Below are 23,942 nucleotides of genomic sequence, written 5' to 3' on the forward strand. Positions count from 1 at the left end.
CAAAGAAAAATATGAATTGATTTTTTGGTCACAGGGGCACTTTAAGCTTCCTGTTAGAAAATTTGGAAGACTTATGACCGCTATTTGAAGATCATTTCCTAACGTTTCATGCCTATCAACGCGGTTTCGCGGGAGGTGAGGATGAGGCCGGGGACATTTACCTGCTTTCAAACAGGTGTAGCAACACAACTCCGTTCACAGAGCATTGCTGAGGTATCACAGAGGTCATCAGTTCGAGTCTGATTTAATATCATATCTGGAGACTTGAGACGCAGGAGGCGGCGTGGCCGCATGGTTAGGGCGCTTGACATGGAATTCGGACTTCTCGGCCTCCAGACCCAATCTGACCACTAGCTGAAGTTTTTCCTGGTAATACCTGGCTCACCCTCTAGGCTGCACTTGTAAAAGGACAACTGGGGTCAATTTAATAAAACTTTTACAGGTGTAATTTACAAGTGTAGCTATTGTTCTCAGACTCCAAAACAATGGCTACAATTGTAAATTACACGTGTAAAAGTTTTATTAAATTGACCCCAGGTTTGCCTTAGGCCAGTTGGGATTTTTAAAAGTTGTCCTGTTCTGTTGTTTCATTAACCATGAAAAGCCCCCGTAGGGAGTGGTCAATTAAGTAATTATTTATTAACTTCTTTAACCACAAAAGGCGCCTATACAATGCGCGTTCCAGTTCTTTACCAAAAAAAAGGATCAAATGGAAGAAGAAAGTGCAAACATCAGGAAAGCCGACACAATTTTTACTTTACTTTTTAGAGCTCTGGCCGGTTTTCCAATGTTCTTTGCTTTGCTTTTTATGGAAGGGAATACTCATCGTTGGCTTCCCAAGCACAGTTCGTGGAACCTCAGCCTTGCAGCTCCCGGGTGACCTGGTAAAAAATAGTACGTCATATGCAACAGTGAGCCCCTCTTCAAAAACAGGTGACTTTCCGCAAACTGAATTGTATTCATTGGCATTCTCGGTCCTCTCTGTGTCCCAGGCAGTTCCATCGAGGAGTACTCTGACATCTTTAAAAGACAAAACCAGTGTGTCACACGGGAAGAAAATTTCCAACTCAAAGTTCTCTGTGCTGCAGTTATCTCCATCAGTGAATTTCAAGTCATTTCCTCTAAGAAGGTCAGTAACAAGTAGTTCATCATCGAAGAAAGTGAGAACGAGTGATGCGATTACTCAAAATTCTCCTCTAGAACTTGAAACCTCACGGCGTTTCATTATAACATCTTACACATTTTCAGAAAGTTCGATATTATCTCATCTTTCTTCTACGTTCATTTCATCACTTGTGGTAAAATCGAGTTTAAGTATTGTTTCCTGGAGCTCGGTCAATAGTAATCCATCACATTTGACAGCAAGGTCGTCTCTCGCGGTATTTGAGACTACATCGAAGTTGTCTCCAGTGTCCTCTTCTGGAACGGTCTCACAAAAAGTTATTTCAAGCAGCCTGGCAAGAAATACTTTCTCATCGTTGGCAGGAAGGCCTAGTGTGTCACTAGATCCAAGTCCATCAGTATTGCAGTCAAAATCCTCGGTGCTCGAATCACCGTCAGCTTTGGTGTCCAGATCATTTTCTTTGAGAAGCTCTCTAACTAGCGGTTCTACGTCTGCGTCAGGAATCTCTAGTGCAGAAAGAGTTCAGACATCTTCTGTGTTGTTAACCGATCCTTCAGTCTCCCAACAAAAATCAAGTGTTTGGAGACGCGTGGTGAGAAGTACTTCCTCATCTGCTGTCGTTAGCGTTGGGCTATCCACAGTTGAGAGTAAAACTTTATCACCTATAGTGTCATCGGTAAACCTGTCATCTCCTGGAGTATTGTTAACATCGGTAATTGGTACAAGTAGCTATTTGTTAATCAGGGAATCAGTTGTGGCTGGCAGTTCGCCTATGGCAGTACATCAAACCAGAGCTAAATTATCTTCAGCATCTCTCGTGTTGGTGCAATCGTCTTCCATAGTGTCCCATGTAGCCGTTTCCAGCAGTTTTTCAAAAAGGACTCCTTCGTTGTTAATACTAAGCTCGAATGTGTCAGTAATTGCAAGCCCGTCAGTTTTGTTGTCAGTCTCATCTCTCCTATACTCATCTAAAGCAGTAAAGACAACATCTGAGAGTCTAAGCCGCTCAGTGACAAGTAGTTTAATAAATGTGTCGGAAAGCTCAAGTTTGGCAATAGTCAAAAGGACTTCTGTCTTACCTTCAGCGCCATCTTCGCTAGTTACATCCTCAGAAGTCACATCCACATTAGCTTTTTCAAGTTGCCCAGTGGAAAGAGGCCTGACATCCGTGGCAGTGACATCCAGAAAGAGAATAATCGATAGCACATCCATTTCGCCTTCTCTGTCTTCTGTGGTAGTATCGAGTTTAAGTATTGTTTCAAGGAGCTTGGTCAATAGTAGTTCATCATCTTTGGCAGCAAGGACATCTCTCCCGGTATTTGAGACTACATCGAAGTTGTCTTCGGTGTCCTCTTCTGGAACGGTGTCACAAATAGTTGTTTCAAGCAGCCTGGCAGGAATTACTTTGTCATCGTTTGAAGGAAGGACTAGTGTGTCACTAGATCCAAGTCAATCAGTATATCAATCAAAATCCTCGGTGCTGGAATCATCGTCAGCTTTAGTGTCCGGATCATTTTCTTTGAGAAGCTCTCTAACTAGCGATTACTCGGCTGTGTCAGGAATGTCAAGTGTAGAAACAGATCAGACAACTTCTGTGTTGGAAAGAGATTCATCTTTGTTAGCTGCATCTTCAGTCTCCATACGCAAATCAAGTGTTTCGAGAAGCGTGGTGAGAAGTACTTCGTCCTCTGCTTCCGTTAGCGTTGGACTATACACGGTTAAGAGTACAGCCTTATCACCTGCAGTGTCATCAGTCAACCTGTCATCTCCTGGAGTATTGTTAACATCGGTAATTGGTACAAGTAGCTATGTTTTGAGCAGGGAATCGGCTGTGGCTGTGAGCTCGTCTCTTGCGGTAGATGAAACCACAGCTGAAGTATCTTCGGCATCTCTTGTGTTGTTGCAATCGTCTTCCGTAATGTCCCATGGAGCCGTTTCCAGCAGTTTTTCAAAAAGGACTCCTTCGTCGTTGATAGTAAGCTCAACTGTGTCAGTAATTGGAAGCCCGTCAGTTTTGTTGTCAGTCTCATCTCTCCTATACTCATCTAAAGCAGTGAAGTCAACATCTGAGAGTCTAAGCCGCTCAGGGACAAGTAGTATAATATATGTGTCGGAAAGCTCGAGTTTGGCAATAGTCAAAAGGTCTTCTGTCTTATCTTCAGCGTTATCTTCGCTAGTTACATACTCAGAAGTCATATCCACATTAGCTTTTTCAAGTAGCTTAGTGGAAAGCGGCCTGACATCCGTGGCAGTGACATCCAGAAAGAGAATAATCGATAGCACATCCATTTCGCCTTCTCTGTCTTCTGTGGTAGTATCGAGTTTAAGTATTGTTTCAAGGAGCTTGGTCAATAGTAGTTCATCATCTTTGGCAGCAAGGACATCTCTCCCGGTATTTGAGACTACATCGAAGTTGTCTTCGGTGTCCTCTTCTGGAACGGTGTCACAAATAGTTGTTTCAAGCAGCCTGGCAGGAATTACTTTGTCATCGTTTGAAGGAAGGACTAGTGTGTCACTAGATCCAAGTCAATCAGTATATCAATCAAAATCCTTGGTGCTGGAATCATCGTCAACTTTCGTGTCCGGATCATTTTCTTTGAGAAGCTCTCTAACTAGAGATTACTCGGCTGTGTCAGGAATGTCAAGTGTAGAAACAGATCAGACAACTTCTGTGTTGGAAAGAGATTCATCTTTGTTAGCTGCATCTTCAGTCTCCATACGCAAATCAAGTGTTTCGAGAAGCGTGGTGAGAAGTACTTCGTCCTCTGCTTCCGTTAGCGTTGGACTATATACGGTTAAGAGTACAGCCTTATCACCTGCAGTGTCATCAGTCAACCTGTCATCTCCTGGAGTATTGTTAACATCGGTAATTGGTACAAGTAGCTATGTTTTGAGCAGCGAATCGGCTGTGGCTGTGAGCTCGTCTCTTGCGGTAGATGAAACCACAGCTGAAGTATCTTCCGCATCTGTTGTGTTGGTGCAATCGTCTTCCGTAGTGTCCCATGGAGCCGTTTCCAGCAGTTTTTCAAAAAGGACTCCTTCGTCGTTGATAGTAAGCTCGAATGTGTCAGTAATTGCAAGCTCGTCAGTTTTGTTGTCAGTCTCATCTCTCCTATACTCATCTAAAGCAGTGAAGACAACATCTGAGAGTGTAAGCCGCTCAGGGCCAAGTAGTATAATATATGTGTCGGAAAGCTCAAGTTTGGCAATAGTCAAAAGGACTTCTGTCTTACCTTTAGCGCCATCTTCGCTAGTTACATCCTCAGAAGTCATATCCACATTAGCTTTTTCAAGTAGCCCATTGGAAACAGGCCTGACATCCGTGGCAGTGACATCCAGAAAGAGAATAATCGATAGCACATCCATTTCGCCTTCTCTGTCTTCTGTGGTAGTATCGAGTTTAAGTATTGTTTCAAGGAGCTTGGTCAATAGTAGTTCATCATCTTTGGCAGCAAGGACATCTCTCCCGGTATTTGAGACTACATCGAAGTTGTCTTCGGTGTCCTCTTCTGGAACGGTGTCACAAATAGTTGTTTCAAGCAGCCTGGCAGGAATTACTTTGTCATCGTTTGAAGGAAGGACTAGTGTGTCACTAGATCCAAGTCAACCAGTATATCAATCAAAATCCTCGGTGCTGGAATCATCGTCAGCTTTGGTATCCGGATCAGTTTCTTTGAGAAGCTCTCTAACTAGCGATTACTCGGCTGTGTCAGGAATGTCAAGTGTAGAAACAGATCAGACAACTTCTGTGTTGAAAAGAGATTCATCTTTGTTAGCTGCATCTTCAGTCTCCATACGCAAATCAAGTGTTTCGAGAAGCGTGGTGAGAAGTACTTCGTCCTCTGCTTTCGTTAGCGTTGGACTATCCACGGTTAAGAGTACAGCCTTATCACCTGCAGTGTCATCAGTCAACCTGTCATCTCCTGGAGTATTGTTAACATCGGTAATTGGTACAAGTAGCTATGTTTTGAGCAGCGAATCGGCTGTGGCTGTGAGCTCGTCTCTTGCGGTAGATGAAACCACAGCTGAAGTATCTTCCGCATCTGTTGTGTTGGTGCAATCGTCTTCCGTAGTGTCCCATGGAGCCGTTTCCAGCAGTTTTTCAAAAAGGACTCCTTCGTCGTTGATAGTAAGCTCGAATGTGTCACTAATTGCAAGCTCGTCAGTTTTGTTGTCAGTCTCATCTCTCCTATACTCATCTAAAGCAGTGAAGACAACATCTGAGAGTGTAAGCCGCTCAGGGCCAAGTAGTATAATATATGTGTCGGAAAGCTCAAGTTTGGCAATAGTCAAAAGGACTTCTGTCTTACCTTCAGCGCCATCTTCGCTAGTTACATCCTCAGAAGTCATATCCACATTAGCTTTTTCAAGTAGCCCATTGGAAACAGGCCTGAAATCCGTGGCAGTGACATCCAGAAAGAGAATAATCGATAGCACATCCATTTCGCCTTCTCTGTCTTCTGTGGTAGTATCGAGTTTAAGTATTGTTTCAAGGAGCTTGGTCAATAGTAGTTCATCATCTTTGGCAGCAAGGACATCTCTCCCGGTATTTGAGACTACATCGAAGTTGTCTTCGGTGTCCTCTTCTGGAACGGTGTCACAAATAGTTGTTTCAAGCAGCCTGGCAGGAATTACTTTGTCATCGTTTGAAGGAAGGACTAGTGTGTCACTAGATCCAAGTCAATCAGTATATCAATCAAAATCCTTGGTGCTGGAATCATCGTCAACTTTCGTGTCCGGATCATTTTCTTTGAGAAGCTCTCTAACTAGAGATTACTCGGCTGTGTCAGGAATGTCAAGTGTAGAAACAGATCAGACAACTTCTGTGTTGGAAAGAGATTCATCTTTGTTAGCTGCATCTTCATACTCCATACGCAAATCAAGTGTTTCGAGAAGCGTGGTGAGAAGTACTTCGTCCTCTGCTTCCGTTAGCGTTGGACTATATACGGTTAAGAGTACAGCCTTATCACCTGCAGTGTCATCAGTCAACCTGTCATCTCCTGGAGTATTGTTAACATCGGTAATTGGTACAAGTAGCTATGTTTTGAGCAGCGAATCGGCTGTGGCTGTGAGCTCGTCTCTTGCGGTAGATGAAACCACAGCTGAAGTATCTTCCGCATCTGTTGTGTTGGTGCAATCGTCTTCCGTAGTGTCCCATGGAGCCGTTTCCAGCAGTTTTTCAAAAAGGACTCCTTCGTCGTTGATAGTAAGCTCGAATGTGTCAGTAATTGCAAGCTCGTCAGTTTTGTTGTCAGTCTCATCTCTCCTATACTCATCTAAAGCAGTGAAGACAACATCTGAGAGTGTAAGCCGCTCAGGGCCAAGTAGTATAATATATGTGTCGGAAAGCTCAAGTTTGGCAATAGTCAAAAGGACTTCTGTCTTACCTTTAGCGCCATCTTCGCTAGTTACATCCTCAGAAGTCATATCCACATTAGCTTTTTCAAGTAGCCCATTGGAAACAGGCCTGACATCCGTGGCAGTGACATCCAGAAAGAGAATAATCGATAGCACATCCATTTCGCCTTCTCTGTCTTCTGTGGTAGTATCGAGTTTAAGTATTGTTTCAAGGAGCTTGGTCAATAGTAGTTCATCATCTTTGGCAGCAAGGACATCTCTCCCGGTATTTGAGACTATATCGAAGTTGTCTTCGGTGTCCTCTTCTGGAACGGTGTCACAAATAGTTGTTTCAAGCAGCCTGGCAGGAATTACTTTGTCATCGTTTGAAGGAAGGACTAGTGTGTCACTAGATCCAAGTCAACCAGTATATCAATCAAAATCCTCGGTGCTGGAATCATCGTCAGCTTTGGTATCCGGATCAGTTTCTTTGAGAAGGTCTCTAACTAGCGATTACTCGGCTGTGTCAGGAATGTCAAGTGTAGAAACAGATCAGACAACTTCTGTGTTGAAAAGAGATTCATCTTTGTTAGCTGCATCTTCAGTCTCCATACGCAAATCAAGTGTTTCGAGAAGCGTGGTGAGAAGTACTTCGTCCTCTGCTTTCGTTAGCGTTGGACTATCCACGGTTAAGAGTACAGCCTTATCACCTGCAGTGTCATCAGTCAACCTGTCATCTCCTGGAGTATTGTTAACATCGGTAATTGGTACAAGTAGCTATGTTTTGAGCAGCGAATCGGCTGTGGCTGTGAGCTCGTCTCTTGCGGTAGATGAAACCACAGCTGAAGTATCTTCCGCATCTGTTGTGTTGGTGCAATCGTCTTCCGTAGTGTCCCATGGAGCCGTTTCCAGCAGTTTTTCAAAAAGGACTCCTTCGTCGTTGATAGTAAGCTCGAATGTGTCAGTAATTGCAAGCTCGTCAGTTTTGTTGTCAGTCTCATCTCTCCTATACTCATCTAAAGCAGTGAAGACAACATCTGAGAGTGTAAGCCGCTCAGGGCCAAGTAGTATAATATATGTGTCGGAAAGCTCAAGTTTGGCAATAGTCAAAAGGACTTCTGTCTTACCTTCAGCGCCATCTTCGCTAGTTACATCCTCAGAAGTCATATCCACATTAGCTTTTTCAAGTAGCCCATTGGAAACAGGCCTGAAATCCGTGGCAGTGACATCCAGAAAGAGAATAATCGATAGCACATCCATTTCGCCTTCTCTGTCTTCTGTGGTAGTATCGAGTTTAAGTATTGTTTCAAGGAGCTTGGTCAATAGTAGTTCATCATCTTTGGCAGCAAGGACATCTCTCCCGGTATTTGAGACTACATCGAAGTTGTCTTCGGTGTCCTCTTCTGGAACGGTGTCACAAATAGTTGTTTCAAGCAGCCTGGCAGGAATTACTTTGTCATCGTTTGAAGGAAGGACTAGTGTGTCACTAGATCCAAGTCAACCAGTATATCAATCAAAATCCTCGGTGCTGGAATCATCGTCAGCTTTGGTATCCGGATCAGTTTCTTTGAGAAGCTCTCTAACTAGCGATTACTCGGCTGTGTCAGGAATGTCAAGTGTAGAAACAGATCAGACAACTTCTGTGTTGGAAAGAGATTCATCTTTGTTAGCTGCATCTTCAGTCTCCATACGCAAATCAAGTGTTTCGAGAAGCGTGGTGAGAAGTACTTCGTCCTCTGCTTTCGTTAGCGTTGGACTATCCACGGTTAAGAGTACAGCCTTATCACCTGCAGTGTCATCAGTCAACCTGTCATCTCCTGGAGTATTGTTAACATCGGTAATTGGTACAAGTAGCTATGTTTTGAGCAGCGAATCGGCTGTGGCTGTGAGCTCGTCTCTTGCGGTAGATGAAACCACAGCTGAAGTATCTTCGGAATCTGTTGTGTTGGTGCAATCGTCTTCCGTAGTGTCCTATGGAGCCGTTTCCAGCAGTTTTTCAAAAAGGACTCCTTCGTCGTTGATAGTAAGCTCGAATGTGTCAGTAATTGCAAGCCCGTCAGTTTTGTTGTCAGTCTCATCTATCCTATACTCATCTAAAGCAGTGAAGACAACATCTGAGAGTGTAAGCCGCTCAGTGACAAGTAGTTTAATAAATGTGTCGGAAAGCTCAAGTTTGGCAATAGTCAAAAGGACTTCTGTCTTACCTTCAGCGCCATCTTCGCTAGTTACATCCTCAGAAGTCACATCCACATTAGCTTTTTCAAGTTGCCCAGTGGAAAGAGGCCTGACATCCGTGGCAGTGACATCCAGAAAGAGAATAATCGATAGCACATCCATTTCGCCTTCTCTGTCTTCTGTGGTAGTATCGAGTTTAAGTATTGTTTCAAGGCGCTTGGTCAATAGTAGTTCATCATCTTTGGCAGCAAGGACATCTCTCCCGGTATTTGAGACTACATCGAAGTTGTCTTCGGTGTCCTCTTCTGGAACGGTGTCACAAATAGTTGTTTCAAGCAGCCTGGCAGGAATTACTTTGTCATCGTTTGAAGGAAGGACTAGTGTGTCACTAGATCCAAGTCAATCAGTATATCAATCAAAATCCTCGGTGCTGGAATCATCGTCAGCTTTAGTGTCCGGATCATTTTCTTTGAGAAGCTCTCTAACTAGCGATTACTCGGCTGTGTCAGGAATGTCAAGTGTAGAAACAGATCAGACAACTTCTGTGTTGGAAAGAGATTCATCTTTGTTAGCTGCATCTTCAGTCTCCATTCGCAAATCAAGTGTTTCGAGAAGCGTGGTGAGAAGTACTTCGTCCTCTGCTTCCGTTAGCGTTGGACTATACACGGTTAAGAGTACAGCCTTATCACCTGCAGTGTCATCAGTCAACCTGTCATCTCCTGGAGTATTGTTAACATCGGTAATTGGTACAAGTAGCTATGTTTTGAGCAGGGAATCGGCTGTGGCTGTGAGCTCGTCTCTTGCGGTAGATGAAACCACAGCTGAAGTATCTTCGGCATCTCTTGTGTTGTTGCAATCGTCTTCCGTAATGTCCCATGGAGCCGTTTCCAGCAGTTTTGCAAAAAGGACTCCTTCGTCGTTGATAGTAAGCTCAACTGTGTCAGTAATTGGAAGCCCGTCAGTTTTGTTGTCAGTCTCATCTCTCCTATACTCATCTAAAGCAGTGAAGTCAACATCTGAGAGTCTAAGCCGCTCAGGGACAAGTAGTATAATATATGTGTCGGAAAGCTCGAGTTTGGCAATAGTCAAAAGGTCTTCTGTCTTATCTTCAGCGTTATCTTCGCTAGTTACATACTCAGAAGTCATATCCACATTAGCTTTTTCAAGTAGCTTAGTGGAAAGCGGCCTGACATCCGTGGCAGTGACATCCAGAAAGAGAATAATCGATAGCACATCCATTTCGCCTTCTCTGTCTTCTGTGGTAGTATCGAGTTTAAGTATTGTTTCAAGGAGCTTGGTCAATAGTAGTTCATCATCTTTGGCAGCAAGGACATCTCTCCCGGTATTTGAGACTACATCGAAGTTGTCTTCGGTGTCCTCTTCTGGAACGGTGTCACAAATAGTTGTTTCAAGCAGCCTGGCAGGAATTACTTTGTCATCGTTTGAAGGAAGGACTAGTGTGTCACTAGATCCAAGTCAATCAGTATATCAATCAAACTCCTTGGTGCTGGAATCATCGTCAACTTTCGTGTCCGGATCATTTTCTTTGAGAAGCTCTCTAACTAGAGATTACTCGGCTGTGTCAGGAATGTCAAGTGTAGAAACAGATCAGACAACTTCTGTGTTGGAAAGAGATTCATCTTTGTTAGCTGCATCTTCAGTCTCCATACGCAAATCAAGTGTTTCGAGAAGCGTGGTGAGAAGTACTTCGTCCTCTGCTTCCGTTAGCGTTGGACTATCCACGGTTAAGAGTACAGCCTTATCACCTGCAGTGTCATCAGTCAACCTGTCATCTCCTGGAGTATTGTTAACATCGGTAATTGGTACAAGTAGCTATGTTTTGAGCAGCGAATCGGCTGTGGCTGTGAGCTCGTCTCTTGCGGTAGATGAAACCACAGCTGAAGTATCTTCCGCATCTGTTGTGTTGGTGCAATCGTCTTCCGTAGTGTCCCATGGAGCCGTTTCCAGCAGTTTTTCAAAAAGGACTCCTTCGTCGTTGATAGTAAGCTCGAATGTGTCAGTAATTGCAAGCTCGTCAGTTTTGTTGTCAGTCTCATCTCTCCTATACTCATCTAAAGCAGTGAAGACAACATCTGAGAGTGTAAGCCGCTCAGGGCCAAGTAGTATAATATATGTGTCGGAAAGCTCAAGTTTGGCAATAGTCAAAAGGACTTCTGTCTTACCTTTAGCGCCATCTTCGCTAGTTACATCCTCAGAAGTCATATCCACATTAGCTTTTTCAAGTAGCCCATTGGAAACAGGCCTGACATCCGTGGCAGTGACATCCAGAAAGAGAATAATCGATAGCACATCCATTTCGCCTTCTCTGTCTTCTGTGGTAGTATCGAGTTTAAGTATTGTTTCAAGGAGCTTGGTCAATAGTAGTTCATCATCTTTGGCAGCAAGGACATCTCTCCCGGTATTTGAGACTACATCGAAGTTGTCTTCGGTGTCCTCTTCTGGAACGGTGTCACAAATAGTTGTTTCAAGCAGCCTGGCAGGAATTACTTTGTCATCGTTTGAAGGAAGGACTAGTGTGTCACTAGATCCAAGTCAACCAGTATATCAATCAAAATCCTCGGTGCTGGAATCATCGTCAGCTTTGGTATCCGGATCATTTTCTTTGAGAAGCTCTCTAACTAGCGATTACTCGGCTGTGTCAGGAATGTCAAGTGTAGAAACAGATCAGACAACTTCTGTGTTGGAAAGAGATTCATCTTTGTTAGCTGCATCTTCAGTCTCCATACGCAAATCAAGTGTTTCGAGAAGCGTGGTGAGAAGTACTTCGTCCTCTGCTTTCGTTAGCGTTGGACTATCCACGGTTAAGAGTACAGCCTTATCACCTGCAGTGTCATCAGTCAACCTGTCATCTCCTGGAGTATTGTTAACATCGGTAATTGGTACAAGTAGCTATGTTTTGAGCAGCGAATCGGCTGTGGCTGTGAGCTCGTCTCTTGCGGTAGATGAAACCACAGCTGAAGTATCTTCCGCATCTGTTGTGTTGGTGCAATCGTCTTCCGTAGTGTCCCATGGAGCCGTTTCCAGCAGTTTTTCAAAAAGGACTCCTTCGTCGTTGATAGTAAGCTCGAATGTGTCAGTAATTGCAAGCTCGTCAGTTTTGTTGTCAGTCTCATCTATCCTATACTCATCTAAAGCAGTGAAGACAACATCTGAGAGTGTAAGCCGCTCAGGGCCAAGTAGTATAATATATGTGTCGGAAAGCTCAAGTTTGGCAATAGTCAAAAGGACTTCTGTCTTACCTTCAGCGTCATCTTCGCTAGTTACATCCTCAGAAGTCATATCCACATCAGCTTTTTCAAGTAGCCCATTGGAAAGAGGCCTGACATCCGTGGCAGTGACATCCAGAAAGAGAATAATCGATAGCACATCCATTTCGCCTTCTCTGTCTTCTGTGGTGGTATCGAGTTTAAGTATTGTTTCAAGGAGCTTGGTCAATAGTAGTTCATCATCTTTGGCAGCAAGGACATCTCTCCCGGTATTTGAGACTACATCGAAGTTGTCTTCGGTGTCCTCTTCTGGAACGGTGTCACAAATAGTTGTTTCAAGCAGCCTGGCAGGAATTACTTTGTCATCGTTTGAAGGAAGGACTAGTGTGTCACTAGATCCAAGTCAATCAGTATATCAGTCAAAATCCTCGGTGCTGGAATCATCGTCAGCTTTGGTGTCCGGATCATTTTCTTTGAGAAGCTCTCTAACTAGCGATTACTCGGCTGTGTCAGGAATGTCAAGTGTAGAAACAGATCAGACAACTTCTGTGTTGGAAAGAGATTCATCTTTGTTAGCTGCATCTTCAGTCTCCATACGCAAATCAAGTGTTTCGAGAAGCGTGGTGAGAAGTACTTCGTCCTCTGCTTCCGTTAGCGTTGGACTATACACGGTTAAGAGTACAGCCTTATCACCTGCAGTGTCATCAGTCAACCTGTCATCTCCTGGAGTATTGTTAACATCGGTAATTGGTACAAGTAGCTATGTTTTGAGCAGGGAATCGGCTGTGGCTGTGAGCTCGTCTCTTGCGGTAGATGAAACCACAGCTGAAGTATCTTCGGCATCTCTTGTGTTGTTGCAATCGTCTTCCGTAATGTCCCATGGAGCCGTTTCCAGCAGTTTTGCAAAAAGGACTCCTTCGTCGTTGATAGTAAGCTCAACTGTGTCAGTAACTGCAAGCCCGTCAGTTTTGTTGTCAGTCTCATCTCTCCTATACTCATCTAAAGCAGTGAAGTCAACATCTGAGAGTCTAACCCGCTCAGGGACAAGTAGTATAATATATGTGTCGGAAAGCTCGAGTTTGGCAATAGTCAAAAGGTCTTCTGTCTTATCTTCAGCGTTATCTTCGCTAGTTACATCCTCAAAAGTCATATCCACATTAGCTTTTTCAAGTAGCCCAGTGAAAAGGAGCCTGACATCCGTGGCAGTGACATCCAGAAAGAAAATAATCGATAGCACATCCATTTCGCCTTTTCTGTCTTCTGTGGTAGTATCGAGTTTAAGTATTGTTTCAAGGCGCTTGGTCAATAGTAGTTCATCATCTTTGGCAGCAAGGACATCTTTCCCGGTATTTGAGACTACATCGAAGTTGTCTTCGGTGTCCTCTTCTGGAACGGTGTCACAAATAGTTGTTTCAAGCAGCCTGGCAGGAATTACTTTGTCATCGTTTGAAGGAAGGACTAGTGTGTCACTAGATCCAAGTCAACCAGAATATCAATCAAAATCCTTGGTGGTGGAATCATCGTCAGCTTTGGTGTCCGGATCATTTTCTTTGAGAAGCTCTCTAACTAGCGATTACTCGGCTGTGTCAGGAATGTCAAGTGTAGAAACAGATCAGACAACTTCTGTGTTGGAAAGAGATTCATCTTTGCTAGCTGCATCTTCAGTCTCCATACGCAAATCAAGTGTTTCGAGAAGCGTGGTGAGAAGTACTTCGTCCTCTGCTTCCGTTAGCGTTGGACTATCCACGGTTAAGAGTACAGCCTTATCACCTGCAGTGTCATCAGTCAACCTGTCATCTCCTGGAGTATTGTTAACATCGGTAATTGGTACAAGTAGCTATGTTTTGAGTAGCGAATCGGCTGTGGCTGTGAGCTCGTCTCTTGCGGTAGATGAAACCACAGCTGAAGTATCTTCGGCATCTGTTGTGTTGGTGCAATCGTCTTCCGTAGTGTCCCATGGAGCCGTTTCCAGCAGTTTTTCAAAAAGGACTCCTTCGTCGTTGATAGTAAGCTCGAATGTGTCAGTAATTGCAAGCCCGTCAGTTTTGTTGTCAGTCTCATCTCTCCTATACTCATCTAAAGCAGTGAAGACAACATCTGAGAGTGTAAGCCGCTCAGGGCCAAGTAGTATAATATATGTGTCGGAAAGCTCGAGTTTGGCAATAGTCAAAAGGACTTCTGTCTTACCTTCAACGCCATCTTCGCTAGTTACATCCTCAGAAGTCATATCCACATTAGGTTTTTCAAGTAGCCCATTGGAAAGAGGCCTGACATCCGTGGCAGTGACATCCAGAAAGAGAATAATCGATAGCACATCCATTTCGCCTTCTCTGTCTTCTGTGGTAGTATCGAGTTTAAGTATTGTTTCAAGGAGCTTGGTCAATAGTAGTTCATCATCTTTGGCAGCAAGGACATCTCTCCCGGTATTTGAGACTACATCGAAGTTGTCTTCGGTGTCCTCTTCTGGAACGGTGTCACAAATAGTTGTTTCAAGCAGCCTGGCAGGAATTACTTTGTCATCGTTTGAAGGAAGGACTAGTGTGTCACTAGATCCAAGTCAATCAGTATATCAGTCAAAATCCTCGGTGCTGGAATCATCGTCAGCTTTGGTGTCCCGATCATTTTCTTTGAGAAGCTCTCTAACTAGAGATTACTCGGCTGTGTCAGGAATGTCAAGTGTAGAAACAGATCAGACAACTTCTGTGTTGGAAAGAGATTCATCTTTGTTAGCTGCATCTTCAGTCTCCATACGCAAATCAAGTGTTTCGAGAAGCGTGGTGAGAAGTACTTCGTCCTCTGCTTCCGTTAGCGTTGGACTATCCACGGTTAAGAGTACAGCCTTATCACCTGCAGTGTCATCAGTCAACCTGTCATCTCCTGGAGTATTGTTAACATCGGTAATTGGTACAAGTAGCTATGTTTTGAGCAGCGAATCGGCTGTGGCTGTGAGCTCGTCTCTTGCGGTAGATGAAACCACAGCTGAAGTATCTTCCGCATCTGTTGTGTTGGTGCAATCGTCTTCCGTAGTGTCCCATGGAGCCGTTTCCAGCAGTTTTTCAAAAAGGACTCCTTCGTCGTTGATAGTTAGCTCGAATGTGTCAGTAATTGCAAGCTCGTCAGTTTTGTTGTCAGTCTCATCTCTCCTATACTCATCTAAAGCAGTGAAGACAACATCTGAGAGTCTAAGCCGCTCAGGGACAAGTAGTATAATATATGTGTCGGAAAGCTCAAGTTTGGCAATAGTCAAAAGGACTTCTGTCTTACCTTCAGCGCCATCTTCGCTAGTTACATCCTCAGAAGTCATATCCACATTAGCTTTTTCAAGTAGCCCATTGGAAACAGGCCTGACATCCGTGGCAGTGACATCCAGAAAGAGAATAATCGATAGCACATCCATTTCGCCTTCTCTGTCTTCTGTGGTAGTATCGAGTTTAAGTATTGTTTCAAGGAGCTTGGTCAATAGTAGTTCATCATCTTTGGCAGCAAGGACATCTCTCCCGGTATTTGAGACTACATCGAAGTTGTTTTCGGTGTCCTCTTCTGGAACGGTGTCACAAATAGTTGTTTCAAGCAGCCTGGCAGGAATTACTTTGTCATCGTTTGAAGGAAGGACTAGTGTGTCACTAGATCCAAGTCAATCAGTATATCAGTCAAAATCCTCGGTGCTGGAATCATCGTCATCTTTGGTGTCCGGATCATTTTCTTTGAGAAGCTCTCTAACTAGCGATTACTCGGCTGTGTCAGGAATGTCAAGTGTAGAAACAGATCAGACAACTTCTGTGTTGGAAAGAGATTCATCTTTGTTAGCTGCATCTTCAGTCTCCATACGCAAATCAAGTGTTTCGAGAAGCGTGGTGAGAAGTACTTCGTCCTCTGCTTCCGTTAGCGTTGGACTATACACGGTTAAGAGTACAGCCTTATCACCTGCAGTGTCATCAGTCAACCTGTCATCTCCTGGAGTATTGTTAACATCGGTAATTGGTACAAGTAGCTATGTTTTGAGCAGGGAATCGGCTGTGGCTGTGAGCTCGTCTCTTGCGGTAGATGAAACCACAGCTGAAGTATCTTCGGCATCTCTTGTGTTGTTGCAATCGTCTTCCGTAATGTCCCATGGAGCCGTTTCCAGCAGTTTTTCAAAAAGGACTCCTTCGTCGTTGATAGTAAGCTCAACTGTGTCAGTAATTGGAAGCCCGTCAGTTTTGTTGTCAGTCTCATCTCTCCTATACTCATCTAAGGCAGTGAAGTCAACATCTGAGAGTCTAAGCCGCTCAGGGACAAGTAGTATAATATATGTGTCGGAAAGCTCGAGTTTGGCAATAGTCAAAAGGTCTTCTGTCTTATCTTCAGCGTTATCTTCGCTAGTTACATACTCAGAAGTCATATCCACATTAGCTTTTTCAAGTAGCTTAGTGGAAAGCGGCCTGACATCCGTGGCAGTGACATCCAGAAAGAGAATAATCGATAGCACATCCATTTCGCCTTCTCTGTCTTCTGTGGTAGTATCGAGTTTAAGTATTGTTTCAAGGAGCTTGGTCAATAGTGGTTCATCATCTTTGGCAGCAAGGACATCTCTCCCGGTATTTGAGACTACATCGAAGTTGTCTTCGGTGTCCTCTTCTGGAACGGTGTCACAAATAGTTGTTTCAAGCAGCCTGGCAGGAATTACTTTGTCATCGTTTGAAGGAAGGACTAGTGTGTCACTAGATCCAAGTCAACCAGTATATCAATCAAAATCCTCGGTGCTGGAATCATCGTCAGCTTTGGTATCCGGATCAGTTTCTTTGAGAAGCTCTCTAACTAGCGATTACTCGGCTGTGTCAGGAATGTCAAGTGTAGAAACAGATCAGACAACTTCTGTGTTGGAAAGAGATTCATCTTTGTTAGCTGCATCTTCAGTCTCCATACGCAAATCAAGTGTTTCGAGAAGCGTGGTGAGAAGTACTTCGTCCTCTGCTTTCGTTAGCGTTGGACTATCCACGGTTAAGAGTACAGCCTTATCACCTGCAGTGTCATCAGTCAACCTGTCATCTCCTGGAGTATTGTTAACATCGGTAATTGGTACAAGTAGCTATGTTTTGAGCAGCGAATCGGCTGTGGCTGTGAGCCCGTCTCTTGCGGTAGATGAAACCACAGCTGAAGTATCTTCGGCATCTCTTGTGTTGGTGCAATCGTCTTCCGTAGTGTCCCATGGAGCCGTTTCCAGCAGTTTTTCAAAAAGGACTCCTTCGTCGTTGATAGTAAGCTCGAATGTGTCAGTAATTGCAAGCCCGTCAGTTTTGTTGTCAGTCTCATCTCTCCTATACTCATCTAAAGCAGTGAAGACAACATCTGAGAGTGTAAGCCGCTCAGGGCCAAGTAGTATAATATATGTGGCGGAAAGCTCGAGTTTGGCAATAGTCAAAAGGTCTTCTGTCTTATCTTCAGCGTTATCTTCGCTAGTTATATCCTCAGAAGTCATATCCACATTAGCTTTTTCAAGTAGCCCAGTGGAAAGAGGCCTGACATCCGTGGCAGTGACATCCAGAAAGAGAATAATCGATAGCACATCCATTTCGCCTTCTCTGTCTTCTGTGGTAGTATCAAGTTTAAGTATTGTTTCAAGGCGCTTGGTCAATAGTAGTTCATCATCTTTGGCAGCAAGGACATCTCTCCCGGTATTTGAGACTACATCGAAGTTGTATTCGGTGTCCTCTTCTGGAACGGTGTCACAAATAGTTGTTTCAAGCAGCCTGGCAGGAATTACTTTGTCATCGTTTGAAGGAAGGACTAGTGTGTCACTAGATCCAAGTCAATCAGTATATCAAGCAAAATCCTCGGTGCTGGAATCATCGTCAGCTTTGGTGTCCGGATCATTTTCTTTGAGAAGCTCTCTAACTAGCGATTACTCGGCTGTGTCAGGAATGTCAAGTGTAGAAACAGATCAGACAACTTCTGTGTTGGAAAGAGATTCATCTTTGTTAGCTGCATCTTCAGTCTCCATACGCAAATCAAGTGTTTCGAGAAGCGTGGTGAGAAGTACTTCGTCCTCTGCTTCCGTTAGCGTTGGACTATACACGGTTAAGAGTACAGCCTTATCACCTGCAGTGTCATCAGTCAACCTGTCATCTCCTGGAGTATTGTTAACATCGGTAATTGGTACAAGTAGCTATGTTTTGAGCAGGGAATCGGCTGTGGCTGTGAGCTCGTCTCTTGCGGTAGATGAAACCACAGCTGAAGTATCTTCGGCATCTCTTGTGTTGTTGGAATCGTCTTCCGTAATGTCCCATGGAGCCGTTTCCAGCAGTTTTTCAAAAAGGACTCCTTCGTCGTTGATAGTAAGCTCAACTGTGTCAGTAATTGCAAGCCCGTCAGTTTTGTTGTCAGTCTCATCTCTCCTATACTCATCTAAAGCAGTAAAATCAACATCTGAGAGTCTAAGCCGCTCAGGAACAAGTAGTATAATATATGTGGCGGAAAGCTCGAGTTTGGCAATAGTCAAAAGGTCTTCTGTCTTATCTTCAGCGTTATCTTCGCTAGTTATATCCTCAGAAGTCATATCCACATTAGCTTTTTCAAGTAGCCCAGTGGAAAGAGGCCTGACATCCGTGGCAGTGACATCCAGAAAGAGAATAATCGATAGCACATCCATTTCGCCTTCTCTGTCTTCTGTGGTAGTATCAAGTTTAAGTATTGTTTCAAGGCGCTTGGTCAATAGTAGTTCATCATCTTTGGCAGCAAGGACATCTCTCCCGGTATTTGAGACTACATCGAAGTTGTCTTCGGTGTCCTCTTCTGGAACGGTGTCACAAATAGTTGTTTCAAGCAGCCTGGCAGGAATTACTTTGTCATCGTTTGAAGGAAGGACTAGTGTGTCACTAGATCCAAGTCAATCAGTATATCAAGCAAAATCCTCGGTGCTGGAATCATCGTCAGCTTTGGTGTCCGGATCATTTTCTTTGAAAAGCTCTCTAGCTATCGATTACTCGGCTGTGTCAGGAATGTCAAGTGTAGAAACAGATCAGACAACTTCTGTGTTGGAAAGAGATTCATCTTTGTTAGCTGCATCTTCAGTCTCCATACGCAAATCAAGTGTTTCGAGAAGCGTGGTGAGAAGTACTTCGTCCTCTGCTTCTGTTAGCGTTGGACTATCCACAGTTAAGAGTACAGCCTTATCACCTGCAGTGTCATCAGTCAACCTGTCATCTCCTGGAGTATTGTTAACATCGGTAATTGGTACAAGTAGCTATGTTTTGAGCAGCGAATCGGCTGTGGCTGTGAGCTCGTCTCTTGCGGTAGATGAAACCACAACTGAAGTATCTTCCGCATCTGTTGTGTTGGTGCAATCGTCTTCCGTAGTGTCCCATGGAGAGGTTTCCAGCAGTTTTTCAAAAAGGACTCCTTCGTCGTTGATAGTAAGCTCAACTGTGTCAGTAATTGCAAGCCCGTCAGTTTTGTTGTCAGTCTCATCTCTCCTATACTCATCTAAAGCAGTGAAGACAACATCTGAGAGTCTTAGCCGCTCAGGGACAAGTAGTATAATATATGTGTCGGAAAGCTCAAGTTTGGCAATAGTCAAAAGGACTTCTCTCTTTCCTTCAGCGCCATATTCGCTAGTTAAATCCTCAGAAGTCATATCCACATTAGCTTTTTCAAGTAGCCCAGTGGAAAGAGGCCTGACATCCGTGGCAGTGACATCCAGAAAGAGAATAATCGATAGCACATCCATTTCGCCTTCTCTGTCTTCTGTGGTAGTATCGAGTTTAAGTATTGTTTCAAGGAGCTTGGTCAATAGTAGTTCATCATCTTTGGCAGCAAGGACATCTCTCCCGGTATTTGAGACTACATCGAAGTTGTTTTCGGTGTCCTCTTCTGGAACGGTGTCACAAATAGTTGTTTCAAGCAGCCTGGCAGGAATTACTTTGTCATCGTTTGAAGGAAGGACTAGTGTGTCACTAGATCCAAGTCAATCAGTATATCAGTCAAAATCCTCGGTGCTGGAATCATCGTCATCTTTGGTGTCCGGATCATTTTCTTTGAGAAGCTCTCTAACTAGCGATTACTCGGCTGTGTCAGGAATGTCAAGTGTAGAAACAGATCAGACAACTTCTGTGTTGGAAAGAGATTCATCTTTGTTAGCTGCATCTTCAGTCTCCATACGCAAATCAAGTGTTTCGAGAAGCGTGGTGAGGAGTACTTCGTCCTCTGTTTCCGTTAGCGTTGGACTATCCACACTTAAGAGTACACCCTTATCACCTGCAGTTTCATCAGTCAACCTGTCATCTCCTGGAGTATTGTTAACATCGGTAATTGGTACAAGTAGCTATGTTTTGAGCAGGGAATCGGCTGTGGCTGTGAGCTCGTCTCTTGCGGTAGATGAAACCACAGCTGAAGTATCTTCGGCATCTCTTGTGTTGTTGCAATCGTCTTCCGTAATGTCCTATGGAGCCGTTTCCAGCAGTTTTTCAAAAAGGACTCCTTCGTCGTTGATAGTAAGCTCAACTGTGTCAGTAATTGCAAGCCCGTCAGTTTTGTTGTCAGTCTCATCTCTCCTATACTCATCTAAAGCAGTGAAGTCAACATCTGAGAGTCTAAGCCGCTCAGGGACTAGTAGTATAATATATGTGTCGGAAAGCTCGAGTTTGGCAATAGTCAAAAGGTCTTCTGTCTTATCTTCAGCGTTATCTTCGCTAGTTACATACTCAGAAGTCATATCCACATTAGCTTTTTCAAGTAGCCCAGTGGAAAGAGGCCTGACATCCGTGGCAGTGACATGCAGAAAGAGAATAATCGATAGCACATCCATTTCGCCCTCTCTGTCTTCTGTTGTAGTATCGAGTTTAAGTATTGTTTCAAGGAGCTTGGTCAATAGTAGTTTATCATCTTTGGCAGCAAGGACATCTCTCCCGGTATTTGAGACTACATCGAAGTTTTCTTCGGTGTCCTCTTCTGGAACAGTGTCACAAATAGTTGTTTCAAGCAGCCTGGCAGGAATTACTTTGTCATCGTTTGAAGGAAGGACTAGTGTGTCACTAGATCCAAGTCAATCAGTATATCAGTCAAAATCCTCGGTGCTGGAATCATCGTCAGCTTTGGTGTACGGATCATTTAATTTGAGAAGCTCTCTAACTAGCGGTTACTCGGCTGTGTCAGGAATGTCAAGTGTAGAAACAGATCAGACAACTTCTGTGTTGGAAAGAGATTCATCTTTGTTAGCTGCATCTTCAGTCTCCATACGCAAATCAAGTGTTTCGAGAAGCGTGGTGAGAAGTACTTCGTCCTCTGCTTCTGTTAGCGTTGGACTATCCACAGTTAAGAGTACAGCCTTATCACCTGCAGTGTCATCAGTCAACCTGTCATCTCCTGGAGTATTGTTAACATCGGTAATTGGTACAAGTAGCTATGTTTTGAGCAGCGAATCGGCTGTGGCTGTGAGCTCGTCTCTTGCGGTAGATGAAACCACAGCTGAAGTATCTTCCGCATCTGTTGTGTTGGTGCAATCGTCTTCCGTAGTGTCCCATGGAGAGGTTTCCAGCAGTTTTTCAAAAAGGACTCCTTCGTCGTTGATAGTAAGCTCAACTGTGTCAGTAATTGCAAGCCCGTCAGTTTTGTTGTCAGTCTCATCTCTCCTATACTCATCTAAAGCAGTGAAGACAATATCTGAGAGTCTAAGCCGCTCAGGGACAAGTAGTATAATATATGTGTCGGAAAGCTCGAGTTTGGCAATAGTCAAAAGGACTTCTCTCTTTCCTTCAGCGCCATATTCGCTAGTTACATCCTCAGAAGTCATATCCACATTAGCTTTTTCAAGTAGCCCAGTGGAAAGAGGCCTGACATCCGTGGCAGTGACATCCAGAAAGAGAATAATCGATAGCACATCCATTTCGCCTTCTCTGTCTTCTGTGGTAATATCGAGTTTAAGTATTGTTTCAAGGAGCTTGGTCAATAGTAGTTCATCATCTTTGGCAGCAAGGACATCTCTCCCGGTATTTGAGACTACATCGAAGTTGTCTTCGGTGTCCTCTTCTGGAACGGTGTCACAAATAGTTGTTTCAAGCAGCCTGGCAGGAATTACTTTGTCATCGTTTGAAGGAAGGACTAGTGTGTCACTAGATCCAAGTCAATCAGGATATCAGTCAAAATCCTCGGTGCTGGAGTCATCGTCATCTTTGGTGTCCGGATCATTTTCTTTGAGAAGCTCTCTAACTAGCGATTACTCGGCTGTGTCAGGAATGTCAAGTGTAGAAACAGATCAGACAACTTCTGTGTTGGAAAGAGATTCATCTTTGTTAGCTGCATCTTCAGTCTCCATACGCAAATCAAGTGTTTCGAGAAGCGTGGTGAGAAGTACTTCGTCCTCTGTTTCCGTTAGCGTTGGACTATCCACACTTAAGAGTACACCCTTATCACCTGCAGTTTCATCAGTCAACCTGTCATCTCCTGGAGTATTGTTAACATCGGTAATTGGTACAAGTAGCTATGTTTTGAGCAGGGAATCGGCTGTGGCTGTGAGCTCGTCTCTTGCGGTAGATGAAACCACAGCTGAAGTATCTTCGGCATCTCTTGTGTTGTTGCAATCGTCTTCCGTAATGTCCCATGGAGCCGTTTCCAGCAGTTTTTCAAAAAGGACTCCTTCGTCGTTGATAGTAAGCTCAACTGTGTCAGTAATTGCAAGCCCGTCAATTTTGTTGTCAGTCTCATCTCTCCTATACTCATCTAAAGCAGTGAAGTCAACATCTGAGAGTCTAAGCCCCTCAGTGACAAGTAGTTTAATATATGTGTCGGAAAGCTCGAGTTTGGAAATAGTCGAAAGGACCTCTGTCTTACCTTCAGGACCACATTCGCTAGTTACATCCTCACAAGTCATATCCACATTAGCTGTTACAAGTAGCCCAGTGGAAAGTGGCCCGACATCCGTAACAGTGACATCCAGAAGGGGAACAATCGATAGCACGTCCGTTTTGCCCTCCTTGTCTCCTGTGATGGTGTCGTCTCTTGTGGGAATATCGAGTATCAACCGTTTAGTGAGAAGTGGCTCGTCTTTGTCAGTGCGATCTAGTGTTGGAATAGTTTATAGGAGTGTAATGTTGCCATCAGTGTCAGCTTCACTGGTTACCTCGTTAGTGATCGTACACACGTCAAGTATTTCAAGTGGTGTTATGAGAACTAGTTCGACATCTGTTGCGAGTTCGGAAACTTTTGCACTTACATCTGGAATTCCCATTTCTTCTGTGCTTTTGTCACTGTCTGGATCAATTCCATCTTCAAGTGTTTTTTCATTGAATCTAATATCAAGTAGTGTCCCCTCTTTGGCTTTGAGTTCCAGTGCAATAACAGGTAAAGCACGTTTGTTATTTGGTTATTTTATTTTTGGTGTATTTATGAACAGTTACAATGACCATTAAGGAGCAGACATGAACGAAATGATAGGCATGCTGGTTTTTGTTAGCGTCTCGAAGTGAATTGCTTTGTATCTCAAAAACTTTCACGTTGCGTCCGTTCCAATATACATGTGATGTATTTGGTAAACGGGTGCCAAACTGTGCTCTTCAAATAAACAAACATTCATAAAAACACTAACTAAATGTCAGCGCTTAATGTGTTGAAACTAGACAGTTTACGTTTTAACATTATGGGACACTTTGTGATTTTTACCAAGATCGAGCGGGGCATTAATCGTGTGCATTTCTCGACTTTAAGTTGTGTCAGTTTTAGCATGTTTGGCGAGTGACCACTTACTTTCCTAGTGCTTCGTCAGGTGTGCGGCGCGTTGTTATTCTTTGTATTTTCTATATCTAATTATAACCTCGTGGGTAGCTTGTTTTGAAAACATATTTGATCAGCCTTGCTTTATCTTGGCTTTGATTAAGTGGTATTTACACTTTCGAATTTGCTATCACAAGATTTCTGTCGAGAAATGTTTCCTTTACGTGCACCTGCCAGCCTATTGCAAATCCGTCATCCCAGTCGCTGAGGACAGATCAGTTCAGTTCAGCTAACGGTTTACTTTGTTTTTGTATTAATATTTCAGTAGAATCTGTTCTTACGTAATGTGGGGAGAGTGGAATGAATGACTGGCTTTGAAGAAAATTGTGTTTCTTTAT

General features: G+C 43.7%; 1 protein-coding gene across 1 annotated transcript in view; it reads left to right on the top strand.

Moving 5' to 3' along the window:
- The first annotated feature begins 1,895 nt into the window (after positions 1-1,895).
- LOC137968898 (pneumococcal serine-rich repeat protein-like) overlaps positions 1,896-23,942 on the top strand; it is a 42,773-nt gene continuing 20,726 nt past the window's right edge. Inside the window, exon 1 of the mRNA XM_068815367.1 lies at positions 1,896-23,175. Coding sequence (XP_068671468.1) covers positions 1,896-23,175 — 21,280 coding nt within the window. The remainder of the gene's footprint in view (positions 23,176-23,942) is intronic.

Source organism: Montipora foliosa, chromosome 8, assembly GCF_036669935.1.
Source record: "Montipora foliosa isolate CH-2021 chromosome 8, ASM3666993v2, whole genome shotgun sequence".
Lineage (NCBI taxonomy): Eukaryota > Metazoa > Cnidaria > Anthozoa > Scleractinia > Acroporidae > Montipora > Montipora foliosa.